At 42.2% G+C, this 14,272-nt stretch overlaps 1 protein-coding gene across 1 annotated transcript in view; it reads right to left on the reverse strand.

Annotated features, from left to right (window-relative positions):
• The window catches only part of SCN11A (sodium voltage-gated channel alpha subunit 11), a 108,415-nt gene that overhangs the window by 59,711 nt on the left and 34,432 nt on the right, over nt 1-14,272 (reverse strand). The window contains exons 9-14 of the mRNA XM_065540367.1: nt 13,495-13,692; nt 12,444-12,617; nt 9,727-9,856; nt 8,375-8,613; nt 4,335-4,511; nt 631-1,011 (exon numbers count right to left, since the gene is read on the reverse strand). Of these exons, the coding sequence (XP_065396439.1) occupies nt 631-1,011; nt 4,335-4,511; nt 8,375-8,613; nt 9,727-9,856; nt 12,444-12,617; nt 13,495-13,692 (1,299 nt within the window). The remainder of the gene's footprint in view (nt 1-630; nt 1,012-4,334; nt 4,512-8,374; nt 8,614-9,726; nt 9,857-12,443; nt 12,618-13,494; nt 13,693-14,272) is intronic.

Consider the following 14,272-nt stretch of genomic DNA (forward strand, 5'->3'; position numbering starts at 1 on the left):
TGCAGGTTTGGTTCAAACCCCTCTGGCTAGGCACCGTTACCTCATTGAAGTTAGGGGAACAGGACCTAAGGAAACTGCACAAAGTACACCGTCTCTCAATTTGTGCAAACAGGAGAGGATTGCACAGCAGTCCTGGATGTCAGATCCAAATTCCTGTGGGCAATTCCACCACAGTTCCAAGCTCATGATCTGGCTTTTCCAGGGGTCACAGTCATTAAAAAGTCCAGAGGAAGTAAAAGGATCATTTTTTTAAACATATATTTCTTAAGAACAAAAGATTGTTCCCAAGTTTCTCCAGTGGACATCTCTTTACATCCTATTGACCATATAAACTCACAAACTCCTACTTCAGCCAATCACTGGGGAAGAGAATACTATTGTCGTAGAAGAATCATCGGGAATAAAATAAATTTTGGGGCATCAGTCAAATGAGTAGTATGTGTCAAATAGGTTTTTTTTTCATGCTTATCATACTTTTTTCAAGCAAAATTTGAATGAATATTTTAAATATTTATTTGGCATTATATTGAGAATAATAATTTTTACTAGTAAAGTTTTGCAAATGAAGTAATGCATTTGAGAGGCATGTAGGGTCTTTTATTTTTTTGAAAAAAAATCTAAGAAACATACCACAAGTTTTCCTATCACCGTGATCAATATGAAGACAATAACACACAATGATGACGATGCATTCGCTTCCTGCATACATTCCCACATATTTTCGATCCATTCCCCGCAGAGGATGCGGAACACCACTAGGAAGGAGTGCCAGAAATCCCCCATGTGCCAGTGCCGTAAACATGAGACTGTCGGGCCTGTCGGGTTACAGAGTTTTGCACTCTTTTGAGAATTGAAGCTATGGCCAAAAAGCTGCATGCCAACTACTGAGAAAATAAAGATCACAATGACCAGGACCACAGTCAGGCTTCCAAGGGCTCCGACAGAGTTGCCGATTATCTTAATTAGTGTGTTCAAAGTTGGCCAGGATTTGGCTAACTTGAAGACCCTGAGCTGTAGAAAAAGACAACAAACAAAAATGGAAGAAAAGTCAGTTAAGGACAAATTCCATCTGTTCATCTATAAAGCAAATGACATATACCCAAACTTATGACATCCAAAACTCTTCTCAAAGTTAAATCCATCCTGAACATAGCCATCAACTCTCTGTCATAATCTAATGCTCACCTGTATCTACTTTCTTATTTGAAAATGGAAATATTGGCTGGACACAGTGGTTCACACCTGTAATCCCAGCACTTTGGGAGGCCAAGGCAGGTGGATCGCAAGGTCAGGAGATTGAGACCATCCTGGCCAACATGGCGAAATCTCGTCTCTACTAAAATACAAAAAAAATAGCCGGATATGGTGGTGCATGCCTGTAGTCCCAGCTACTCGGGAGGCTGAGGCAGGGGAATCGCTTGAACCTGGGAGTCAGAGGTTGCAGTGAGCCGAGATTGCACCGTTGCATTCCAGTCTGGAGACTGAGCAAGACTCCATCATACACACACACACACACACACACACACACACACACACACAGAAATATTTTGTCTCAGTTTTTTAATCATAAGAACTTTGGGATCAGCATGGTAACAGAGCTACATAATTGTTATATAAAATGAATGTTTTGGAATTCTATATAATATACCAAGTGTCAGCAAACTCTGGTCTGAGAGCCAAATCCAGTCCATTGCCTATTTTTGTATGACCTCAGAGATAAGAATACTTTTCCACATTTAAATGATTGAAAAATGATCAGGCCAGGCACAGTGGCTCACACCTATAATCACTTTGGGAGGTTGAGGTGGGTGATCACTTGAGCACCAGAGAGTTCAAGAACAGCCTGGGCAACATGGTGAAACACCATGTCTACAAAAAATACAAAAATTAGCCAGGCGTGGTGGCATGCATCTGTAGTCCCAGCTACTCGGGAGGCTGAGGAGGGAGGATGGCTTGAGCTTGGGAGGTGGAGGTTGCAGTGAGCTGAGATCACGCCACTGCACTACAGCCTGGGCGACAGAGCCAAACTCTGTCTCAAAAAAGAAAATGACAATAATCAAAAGGATATTTCAGGATGCATTAAAATCATGTAAAGTTCAAGTTTCAGTATCCATAAAGTTTATTGGAACATAGCCATGCTCATTGGTTTTTGAAAGTCTATGGCTTCTTTTTTTTTTTTTTTTTTTTTTTTTTTTGAGACGCAGTCTTGCTCTGTGCCCCAGGCTGGAGTGCAGTGGTGCGATCTCGGCTCACTGCAAGCTCCGCCTCCCGGGTTCACGCCATTCTCCCGCCTCAGCCTCCCAAGTAGCTGGGACTACAGGCGCCCGCCACCTCGCCCGGCTAATTTTTTGTATTTTTTAGTAGAGACGGGGTTTCACCGTGTTAGCCAGGATGGTCTCAATCTCCTGACCTCGTGATCCGCCCGTCTCGGCCTCCCAAAGTGCTGGGATTACAGGCTTGAGCCACCGCGCCCGGCCGTCTATGGCTTCTTTTATGCTACAATGGCAAAGCTTAACGGTTGCAACACAGACCACATAGCCTGTAAGGCTGAAAACATTTACCATCTGGCCCTTTACAGAGAAAGTTTGCTAACTTCTGCATTATATAATTCAGGCCACGAGTTTGAATCTAAGCCTCATAAGAATGATTACAGTAATATGACATTTGTAGTCAGGAGAGAAAAGGCAACCAGCTATTCAAGACTTGTATACTTTTTCCAAAGATAAATTTTATCCTAGATCTTCACAGACTTTATAGCAAACATTAAAGAAAACATAGCAACTTGTTTTATAGGTTGTTTCTTATATTAACTTTTGATGTAAACTGACGGTTTTACTCCAAAGTACAATTTTGTTAAGCACATCCCCTATTTGGGGATGGAAATATTGCAGGTCAGTAAGGCTTCTGCTTGAAGAGGACGGTCATTGTCTGCTCAAAGGGGAGCTAGGAGCATCCCAGGAAGAAACTGTGGTTCCATTCTCATACAGAGACAATGCCACAGACTTCCGTGCATTAGAGCCTGGCTGTAATAAGCCTAAACAATGATAAAGCAAACGCAATTTTGCTTACCTGAGTGCTAATAAAACATTAGTAGAAAAGCTTAATAACACTTGACTTTGAGCAGTGTAACCTCTTACTATATCCCAAGTATAAAAAATATAAAATGGCCGGGCGCGGTGACTCAAGCCTGTAATCCCAGCACTTTGGGAGGCCGAGACGGGCGGATCACGAGGTCAGATCGAGACCATCCTGGCGAACACGGTGAAACCCCGTCTCTACTAAAAAAATAAAAATAAAAAAAAAACTAGCCGGGCGAGGTGGCGGGCGCCTGTAGTCCCACCTACTCGGGAGGCTGAGGCAGGAGAATGGCGTGGACCCGGGAGGCGGAGCTTGCAGTGAGCTGAGATCCGGCCACTGCACTCCAGCCTGGGAGTCAGAGCGAGACTCCGTCTCAAAAAAATAAAATAAAATAAAATAAAATAAAGTAAAATAAAATGTACACTTAGGTAACTGAATTAAGTATCTTACTCTATAGGCTTAGAAATCCTATCTAAAAAAGAAAAGGTAAATATCTTTGAAAGGGGACGAAATCCCACGTTGGAGGTTTTCTAGTTTCCCCTCTCAGATTGGATTTATCTGTAGTCCTCTGTCTATACCTTTCCTGGACTCTGTCACACTGTACTGTGCATGTAGCCCAGTCTCGTATCACTCCTGTGCTGCGAACTTCTGAAAGACACTGATTTCCTCATCTTTGTTCCTTCCCTCATGTCAGTTTATATTAGGCACTCTGTAAAGGTTTCCAGAATGCTTCCAAACTGCATAGAGGGCAAAGACTACAGAACAGGAATGTGGCACTGGCAGCAGTGAGAAGGAAACTTGTGAGATAGCACCTGCCGTCAGCTCCCCTGCATTCCTCCCATGCATTCTACAGTCTTCACCCCCCCTCGGTGAGCCCAATATGACCGGAGAGATAGGAATATTTTCCCTTATTTATTTATTGCCTCAGAGCTCCATGGGAAAAAAGAGTGTTGGAAGGGTTGTGCACAGAGCAAGGAGCAGAGTCCCCACACTGGGAGACACAATTTTGTACCCAGTTGCCTAAAGGGTCATCTCTGGCAGGAAGGGGCTGAGGGTATAAGGGTTCAGTTAAGCGAAGACCCCCAGGGACTTGCAAGGCTATCAAAGATCTGTGCAGGAAGAGGAGTGCAGTTTTGGTTCTGGGGTTAAAGTAAGATAAATTAAAGTTTAGTCCAAGATAACCATTGAATTCTCTCAAGGCTTTTTTTTCCACTTAGTCGGTTACGTTTATGCAGTAAAATAAGAAAGTGCCTTACCACTCTGAAGGAACGCAAGAATGGCCAGCTTCTCTTTTGAAAGATGTTCATTACATCTGCAAAACTCAGAAGAGCAACAATGCTGTCAAAAATGTTCCAGCCTCGGCGAAAGTAGTGGTAGGGATCGAGAGCAATGATTTTTAGGCACATTTCTGCTATAAAAATGCTAGTGAAAACCTAGAGTGGGACAAAGAAGAATGAGAGAAGGAAGCTGCAGAGACACACTTTTAAGAATGGCCCAAGGGAAGTACAGAGGTTACAAAGAAATGAAAAGTATTCTAATGATTGTTACACTATACCCTAAAGTTCATGCAATAGAAACATTTACTGTTGTAGCATGAACCTCACTGTGACTTTGCTCCTCTCTCCATCCCTCTCCATGGTGCCCAGAGCAATGTAACCAAGCTCAAAGACACCAGAATGGAAAATGAATATTACTCCTCATTCTGTTGAAGATAAAGCAAAATGGTATTACTGGTAGATGGCAGGGTGACAGAAAGTGTCAGGCAATTTCTCCTATGAATTCTCTTTAGAATACCAATTAAAACAATTAAAATAGGGAGAGAAGGAATGTATACAATAGCCCTGAAAACTAAGGGTAACTATCCCCCATAAACTAGAATCCAGGAGGAGTTCACCTGACCACCTAATTTCAACACCTTGATCAAAAAAATTAAAAATAAAAACAAAAAAGGGGCACAGATCATAGAATTAGAAAACACTTCCAGGGACAAAAAAACTGTCTTTGAGCAACTCAATATATGGGATAAGCCTTAGATTGGTTATGGTTATGGTTGAAAGAAGAATTAGTGATTTAGAATACAATCCTAAAAACTCATTCAGAATGCAGGGCTCACACTTCCAGAACAAAATATCAAAGAATAAAAAGGAGAGGCAGGAATTACAAAAAGTACTGAACTTTGTATTTTCCATGGGCAAAACAGTTTTGTCTTTGTCTTCAATAATCAGATAAATAAGGCTTAAGAAATTTGTAAAAATGTTGAATGTAGTAGCCAATTAAAAACTAAATCTGTCTTCCATATCTTTGCAGAAAATAAACCAAATCATTTCTTCACAGCAAATAGCACAGTCTTATCACATACAAACACAAATAAATAGAAATGAAAAAAGCAAGAATATAAAAATAATAAGGTAATATTCAAAGGATTAAAGTCTTTACAAAGATTTTTATAAAACTGTCTACTACAATTCTGGGGGAACCTATAAATGACTAAATTCGATTATTAAAAATAATGGATTATCTGTTTTTATAAATGATTCAATGATTTCCTATTTATTTTTTAAAATGCCTAAAATAAAATGGCACAAGTTAAAGACAAAAGGATAGCAAAGATAAATACAGGGTAGAAAAATAAAAATAAATCAAGAGTTACAAAGAAAATTCAAGTTTATTTTCATATTCCCCCTTTAAATACTGCTATCTACTCCTGCTCAATGTCACCACCAGTATCTAAAAGCATTCAGTGATGCCTGTCCTAGATAATTGTGTAGTCATCCCCACCTCTTTTGACTCACTCCTCCTTCTTGTATCTTCTTTAGGCTTTAGGCATCAAGCTCTACAGCATCCCCAGATACCTTGGGACCATTAGTGTTGTCAATTCAATCCAATTTTTCTTTATGTCTTCTTGGCATTCAGTATATCCCTCCGATTAGAGCAATCTCTATCCTAGAGAGTTAATTTTCTAGTCCAGTCCTGCAGAACTCCACAGAGTGACTTAATCCTGGCCCATATATCAGAGGAGGGAAGTTTTGATATGTTCCTTGGAACTCAGGACTCCAAGGCTTCTCACCACCACTACTACCATGGGAGCAATACATAGTGTGGCTGCCATTTTGGTATTGTATATCCAGGGACTAGGCACATGGAATGGAAACACAAGCTATGTATATGGTTCTACATATTTCCTGCCAGTTTTTAGGAGCTAGGGTGCAGCTGTTGCTTGTGTACTTGAAAAACAACAATGTCCCTGTGGTCCTGTGGCTCCTCCTGCTCTGGAGGAAATGAAGAAGAATGTCAATCACTCAGTTTCCAACTGCAAAATGTAGCTTCACCTCCACACTCAGGATGTCTAGTCAGTGGGAAATCTGAGACGGGGGTATTTCTCGTTTTCTAAATTTGGACCAGCAGATGAAAACAATCACCTCTGCAATTGGGAAGCCCTGTCCACGGAGATGACTGGATTTTTGAGTATTCTCTAGAACTTATTCAGTAACTCCATTCCACCAGGAGGTGCTGAAAGGTGGAGTCTGCTGACCATACCCCTGTGGACACAGCTTTCTGCCTTCAACTGAAACAATTTCAGCTTATTTCTGGGATGCCTCAGCAGAGGATAGCTGAATACATGGCCAGGAGACCCTGATCTGTGAAAAGGAACTATGTGTTAGGTTTGTCAAGCACCATAGAATCTAGTCTAACCCATTCACACCCACAAGGCATTTATTCCCAAAGGCAGCATGGAGAAAGGAATTTATGTGTTATGTGCAGACTGCCTGTGAGGAGAACCACCCTGGTTTTATACTACAGTTCCACTGTATTGCTGCTCCTTGTGGAGGGATGTGGAGCTGAGGATGACAGGACCTGCCTCTAGTTCCACACCATCATAAACTTGATGCATAAAAGTGCTCTGTGAATGAACTCCTGATTCAATAATTCAATAGGTGTAGTGGGTTGTTTTTTGTTTTTTGTTTTTTGTTTTTGAGATGGAATCTTGCTCTGTCACCCAGGCTGGAGTGCAGTGGCAGGATCTCGGCTCACTGCAAGATCCGCCTCCTGGGTTCATACCATTTTCCTGCCTCAGCCTCCCAAGTAGTTGGGACTACAGGTGCCCACCACCACGCCCGGCTAATTTTTTGTATTTTTAGTAGAGATGGGGTTTCACCATGTTAGCCAGGATGGTCTTGATCTCCTGACCTCATGATCCGCCCACCTCAGCCTCCCAAAGTGCTGGGATAACAGGTGTGAGCCACTGTGCCTGGCCGCAGTGGGTTCTTAACAATGTAAAACAATTTTTTTAAAGACATGTAAAAAGACATCACAAACAAAAAATATACCAAAAAAGGAGAAAAAAACTAAATAAAAATACATACATACACACATGCTTACATATTGCTTGGAAATATTCTGCAATGCTAAAAATGATCATCTTTGTCAGTAGGTACATGGGACATGAGTTTATTCTATTTCCCTTATTTATATTTTTCTTTATTTTAAAAAAATAAAACAGCATTTATTATTTTTTAAATTAGAAAAATAAAACAAAAGTTTAAGAAGAAAAGGCTAGATATTCTGGTAAGGTTTTTAGCTCATTAACCCATCAGCTAATTAGGGTAGATCATCTGGTGGGCAATTACTTATTGTTTCTGATATTCGAGGGACTAACTTTTCTTTGAGAAAAATGCCCTCCACAAGAACCATAAACTGAAGTGAACAGTCCTTGAAAAGTCTGCTCCCCTTAGTTTTCCCAATTTAACTGAGACTAGATCTATCCAATGAGAAACATATTGAAGCAGGCTCAAGTCTAGAAATTCACCCCACCTCACCCTGACCACCCCCTAAACAACCCCTCCCAGAAAAGTGAACCTCCCACAGCTGCCAGGCCCTGATCCATCTTTCCAGGGAGAATAACACCTAGTAATGGTAGTCACATTATTTTGTGACAAATGATGGCATGAATATCACTGGGACCACAGCAGTCATTACCATGGTTCTCTGGATATGGTTAACATTTTCTTGATTATCTCAGAGAGCTGACCTTTTCGGATGTCTGCTTGCATCTGGCTTACCACTGAATGACTAAAGAGATACCTGAACATACCAGAGGGCCAACTCAGGACACATGGACAATTTCTGAAATGAACTGGGTAAAAGTAAAACCGCAACAGCCATCTTTTCCCTATACTCCACTGAAGGGGACCAAAAACCTAGGTTAGGTTAGGTCATTCACAAAATGTTTAGACTTTGAAGAGTTATACTTTAAAGTTTGGAATTTGTTTTTTATTTTTAAAAAGCATAATGTTACCAAATTCCCTGTATTCAACATCTTCTCAAAACTGGCCTCCATCTTGTGATGCTCCATGGCCAAGAAGACAGTGTTGATGATGATGCAGATGGTGATGGCCAGCTCAGTAAATGGATCAGTCATCACAGTTCTCAGGACCTTCTTAATGCACAGCCACAGGGGGCAGCAGTTCCACACGAGGTATTTGGATGCCAGGTTTTCCCCGCAAGGGAGACAAGGCTCTTGTGATTTTTCTTGTTCTGGAGGAGAATGAGCGAGAGGTTGAGGAGTTAGCTCTGAAGCAATCCAGATGCCCTTTGCCTGACTGCATTCCTTCCTCCCTCTTTCCCAGGGCCTCCTGATACATGATCAGTTGTGAAAGACTTTGATTTGTGTAGCCAGAAAGGTTTTTCCACCAATCATAGTGCAGAAGAGACAATATTCCACATACAACTAGCATGCGGCACAGTCAAATCCATCAAATATTTACACTCTTACTGAGCATCCAGGAACTGGGCTTTGCTGTTAGATATATAGATGTGGAAGTCAATATTGGCTGGCTGTGAATCCAAGAGAGAGAGAGATACAGGCCCAAGTTATGTCCATTCAAGACAGACCATAAGGTCAGCTATAACAGAGGCAAAAGGAGCAACCAGGGCTCAAGGGAAGGGGCATCTGTAAGCACTGAAACAGTAAAAGGGGCTCTATCCACTAGTTGAGTTCAGACCACCCCTGATTTCCCTGACACCACTGATTTCCCTGGCACCACTGCAGGGACACATGCAAGGCAAAGGAAATGATGCAGTAGGCTTAAAAGTGCTAGAGGACCTATTTGACACCCACTCCCCTTTCAGGGACTTGATTCTGCTCCTGAACACCAACCTCTGGGGTGGGGTCCTGTTACCTGCTGTTAATCTGGTCCATCAGATGGTTCCAGCCTATCTACACAGGTCTTCAATTGCCCAAGTGGGGTTTCTGACTCTAACTTCAATAACAACTGCCACCTCCTGGAGACTCCAAGGTCTTCTGTTCTTTGACTGACTATTGTTGTCACTTGGATCTCTTATGACTCCCTGGCCTGGTTGTGAGGCCCTGTTTACGCATTTGGTCTGAAGTCCCATCCCAAGTCTAGCCAGCTTCCACCACTATCCAAGTGCCAGTTTAGAGTGGGCCCTCAAGAAAGGTCTGTTTCTTGTGAGTCACTTTGTTTACTTGCTCCAAAGAAGCAAAGAAAGTCACTCTTTGCAGGACAGTAGAGTGGGTTGGTTCCAAAACAGCCTCCTTTGCAGAGGGCTTCTAGGGGATTGGGAAGAAGAAGAATGGAAGGACGTCATTGAAGTAGGCTTTCCCTTGGATTGGAAGGTGGAACTTACCCTTCATGGTGATGGTGAGGATGCTGACAGCACTCAGTGCTCTCTGCCTTTGGAGAGGATCTCTATGCTCGTCAAAGTGGTCCAGTGATAGATTCTGGGACAGTCGTTTGGTTTGCTCTAGGAGCTGTGGCTGTAAGAGAAGGCATGGCGCACCTTCTAAAGACAGGGGCTGCCTCTCCTCAAAACTTAACTACTTTGTTCCAATGCTACATATAACAAAAGTGCTCAACATTTTCTATAGGTCTACTCACCTTGTTTTACAGCATGCCAAATATTCAGTTTTCTTATTTCATTTTTAACAGATAAGAGAAATCTGGTTTGATCATTCATATTTCCTATGCATGCACATTTCTAGGGTCCTATCTACAGAGATTTTACTTTCTCTGTGTTTTATTCACTTCCAACAAAGAGCAAACAAAATTTTACAAAAACTAGTAAGCAATGGTTCAGGGTGTGAAAGCAATATAGAATCCAATTTGAAAACAATGTTTAAAGGGGCAGAAGTGGAGTATAAATTTAGAAAGGTGGACTGGAGCCAGATTGTGAAGTGCTGGCTCCAGTTGTGAAGTGAACAACTGCCTACACTGATTTTTAAAACGATCAGTAACTAAAAAGAACAATCCCACTAAATATCACAAAATCTATATCCCAAACCTCAAGCACACTCTCAAGCTGTGCCCAAGGGTTAGCTGACTGTCTCACATCCACCTCCATTCTAAAGTTACTGGAATTAAAGAATGCAAACCTCCAGTTATCCAGAAAATTTGGGTTTTCCTAATGGCTTATTTTCCAAGGGTTCTGACTGACCAGGGCCCCAGAGGGAACTATCCTTTTGTGATAAGTCAATCTAGATAGTCTTTCTATGAGCTCTCTCCCTATTACTACAGCAGAGAACTGATCATAGCAGTGGATGGGATCCTTCTACCTACTTCTGCAAAGGCCCCTCGATTCCTTTTCCCCACCGCATTATCAGGCATACATATCCACCTTCTACCTACTGCATCTCCCTCTATCTCAGGAAAGTGGCTCTTGCCATCTTTACCTATATCTTTAGCATCTTCCTCTCTTCTGACTTTTCTCTGGACAATTAAAATATGTCTGAACATCCCCCACCTTAATGATAAGAATAACTTTTTCTGCGGCCCATCCCTCCCCGCCGCCCCCCAACCGCCCCTGCCAGCTTCATTTCTGCACATCACGCTGCCTAATCAACATCCCTGCTTGGAGGTCCCATAAGCATCTCGAAATTGGCACATTCAAAACTGAACGAGCTATCTTTCCACTCCCAAAATGTGTACCTTTCCTGTCTCCATAAATTACCCTCCATCAAGTTAGCTAATCATGTCAGAAACCAGGCCTTATCCCCACGCTGTCCATCAACTGAACTGCTAAATTTCATCTTCTGCAGATCACAGTTGTCTGTTAATTGCTCTTCATCCTCACTTCCCTAACCTTGGTTTAAGCCACAGGTACCTCTTATTTGGTTACCGCAACAACCTCTTAACTGGTTGCCTCCAGTCTTGCCCTCCTCCAATCCCCTGTCTTCAATGCATCCAAGATTTCATAAATCCAGTCATATCTCTTTCTTATATAAACCTTTCAATGCTCTTTACCCTCTTTGCAAAGGGTAAACTCTTTTGTGTTTCCCCAACTGATCACTATAGCCTCGTGCCACCCACTCTCCCCCAGCCTCATCACACATGTGCACACATGAGCACGCATGCACACACACACACGCACTTGCAAATTTTCTAATGGGTCATGTTCTCCTGCTTGCCTTCGCTTCTAGGCTTTTGCACATTCTGTTCTCTCTGCAGGTAATGCTTTCTTTTTCCTTTTGCTGGTGAATTCATCCTTTCAACTGATACATCCAGTCAACATCCCTGCATCTTCTGGGGACCCTTTTCTTATCTACTGCTTTTCCCCCAGGCCCCATGAATTCTGGATGCTCTTGGTTTTCCCACCCATATGTCCTTACTTGAGGACTTTCTCTGATGACTCAAATCCCCGCTTCTTTAGTGCACGGCAAGTAGGAAATTAGAGGGAAATTATTGTCTTCAGTCTTCAGCAATCTTTAATCTATGATGGACGAAAGTTGGTATATATACCAACATATATACACACACACACACACACACACACATATATATATTACACACTCTGATGCCCTTACTTCAAAAGGATTAAACTCCAACTACCTGGCTTCAGTGGTAACTGGCTTGATAATGCATCTTCACTGGTTACCTTCCATTCCATATAGCGTTTCTTCCCTCCTTTCCCAGTGCTTCCTAGGATCACTTCCCAAATAATCTACTTGCACTGTAATGTCTTTGGGTTTGCTTCCAAGGGCGCCCACACTGACACATAGTTCCTCCTCTGTTCTCCCACAGTGATCAGCACATCAGTCATCACATTGACTCGTAACTGCCTTCTTATCAGTATGTCTTCATCATTAGCCGTACACTCTGTGGAGTATAAATCATGTATCCCTAGTAGCTATCCCAGTGCCAAGAAGATAGTACACACTGTAAACACTCTAAATTGATGTTTACAAATAAATGGATAATTGAAAAGACACATGGATGCATGAAAGTATGTGCAAATGGATGAATGAATAAGTGAGTAAATGAATAAATGAATTATTTCAATGTGATTGGCAATTAGACCTGTCCCCGGGACAGCACTATGGTATCACTAATGCACTGGATAAGACTTACCTTTTTTTGGGAATCTTCATCAGAATCTGACCCTGGAGGCTGGCCTTTCCCAGACTCTCTCAAAAAGAAGGACTTCCTTTTCTTATTACCAAAGAGCTTTCTCTTTTGGGGGGTAAAATATGATGTTTCGAGGGAAGTAAGTGAACTTCTGTCAATTCCCATGGCAACCAGAGCCTTCAAATTGAACAAAAGCAATTAAAGAATAGATTACACCTCCTCATGAAACATTGCAAATGACCCCGACCTTAGAGTGGTGAAAATCTCTCTTCTGGTAGCTCTGAAACATTTAAATTGCTCATCATCTATCTGGACTATGCTAGCTCTGTTATTATTTATCTGGGGAAACATGTCCTGTTTTTGCACAGAAATTGCAGCCACCAAAAGCAGCATTGACTCTTTCATATCTCTGTGTCACTGCCCCTTACCACAGTGTCCAGTATGTGCTAGGCACTCAGTAAATACTTATGCCTGATAATGCAGACGTTAAGCACTTATGATGGGCATCCTTCTGACAAATCTTAGAGAGGATTGGTGCAAGTATAAAACATGGTCCCTGTCCTGAAAATCCTAGACTTGAGCTGGAAGAATCTAAAGATTCCACGGAAACTATTAGAATGGCCTATAAATATGACAAGGATTTCAAACAGGGAGAGGTGATCATTGTTCTAGAGTCCACTTCAAGCAAAGACCCCGAACACAAACATCTCCAGATTTCCACAAGAAAGCCTGGATCACAGTCTGGATTTACATAAACTTATGTTGTATCGTCTAGTCAGTAATTTGGGGCATGTCTTAGAAGGCTTAGGCTTCAGAAGGTCAAAAAGCATCAAGGTCAAGAGTTCCCCATTTTCAAGGGCCTGGTGCCTGGACAATTTTGTGAAAGATAGCTGCACAGTCATTCTGCAAGGGACTTATATTCTCAGAAAAGCACCAGGAGAGAAACTGCTGAGACCAGGCCAAGGGTGGCAGCCTTGAGTCTCAGGTCACATTGCCTCTGGGGACCTCTTCCCCTCCCCAAACCAGATCCCACTGTCTGACCCCATGTCCCTACCTCCTTTTCCTCCTTTAACAGCTGCTGGGCTTCCTGAAACATCTTTTCCTTGGCCTCTATCTCTGCAGCTACATTCTTGTTCTGCTCCTCATATGCCATGGTAACAACAGCCAGGGTTAAGTTAATCAGGTAGAAGGAGCCCAGGAAAATGACCACAATGAAGAAGAAGACTGAGTAGAGTCCAGCAGTACGCAGGGTCTGCAAAGGACAGAGCATGTTCTTGCATCTCAAACCTTCTTCCACAGGAGGGTGACCATCACCTCAAGCAAGGATCACACAGTAGCAGAAAATTGATCTTCCCCAGCACTGGTGGGCTCAGTTGACCACAGAATCATCCATAGCTTCCCTAATATCCCAGGAATTCCTGATGCCCTGTCTCTCAGTGGGGAGATACTATCCACACCTTCATATGGAAGTTTCAGTGACTTTACTATCTATAACTCTCTCAAGAGTATCTGCATTTTAAAAATAAAAGTGGCAAGAGAGAGAGTGCTAGTGGCAAAACTTCAGGCAGTAGGGAATCTGGAGGGGACTAATATTTCTAGGAAGAGGAGGGGTTTTTTGGAGTCTTCTTCCAAATATTGCATTTAAATTTTTCTTGAAGTTTCTTTTCTTTTTTTTTTTTTTTTTTTTTTTTGAGACGGAATTGCACTCTATCACCCAGGCTGGAGTACAGTAGTATGATCTCGGCTCACTGCAAACTCCACCTCCTAGGTTCAAGTGATTCTCCTGCCTCAGCTTTCTGAATAGCAGGGATTACAGGCACTTGCCACCCCGC

Source organism: Macaca fascicularis, chromosome 2 (genome assembly GCF_037993035.2).
Source record: "Macaca fascicularis isolate 582-1 chromosome 2, T2T-MFA8v1.1".
Taxonomy (NCBI): domain Eukaryota; kingdom Metazoa; phylum Chordata; class Mammalia; order Primates; family Cercopithecidae; genus Macaca; species Macaca fascicularis.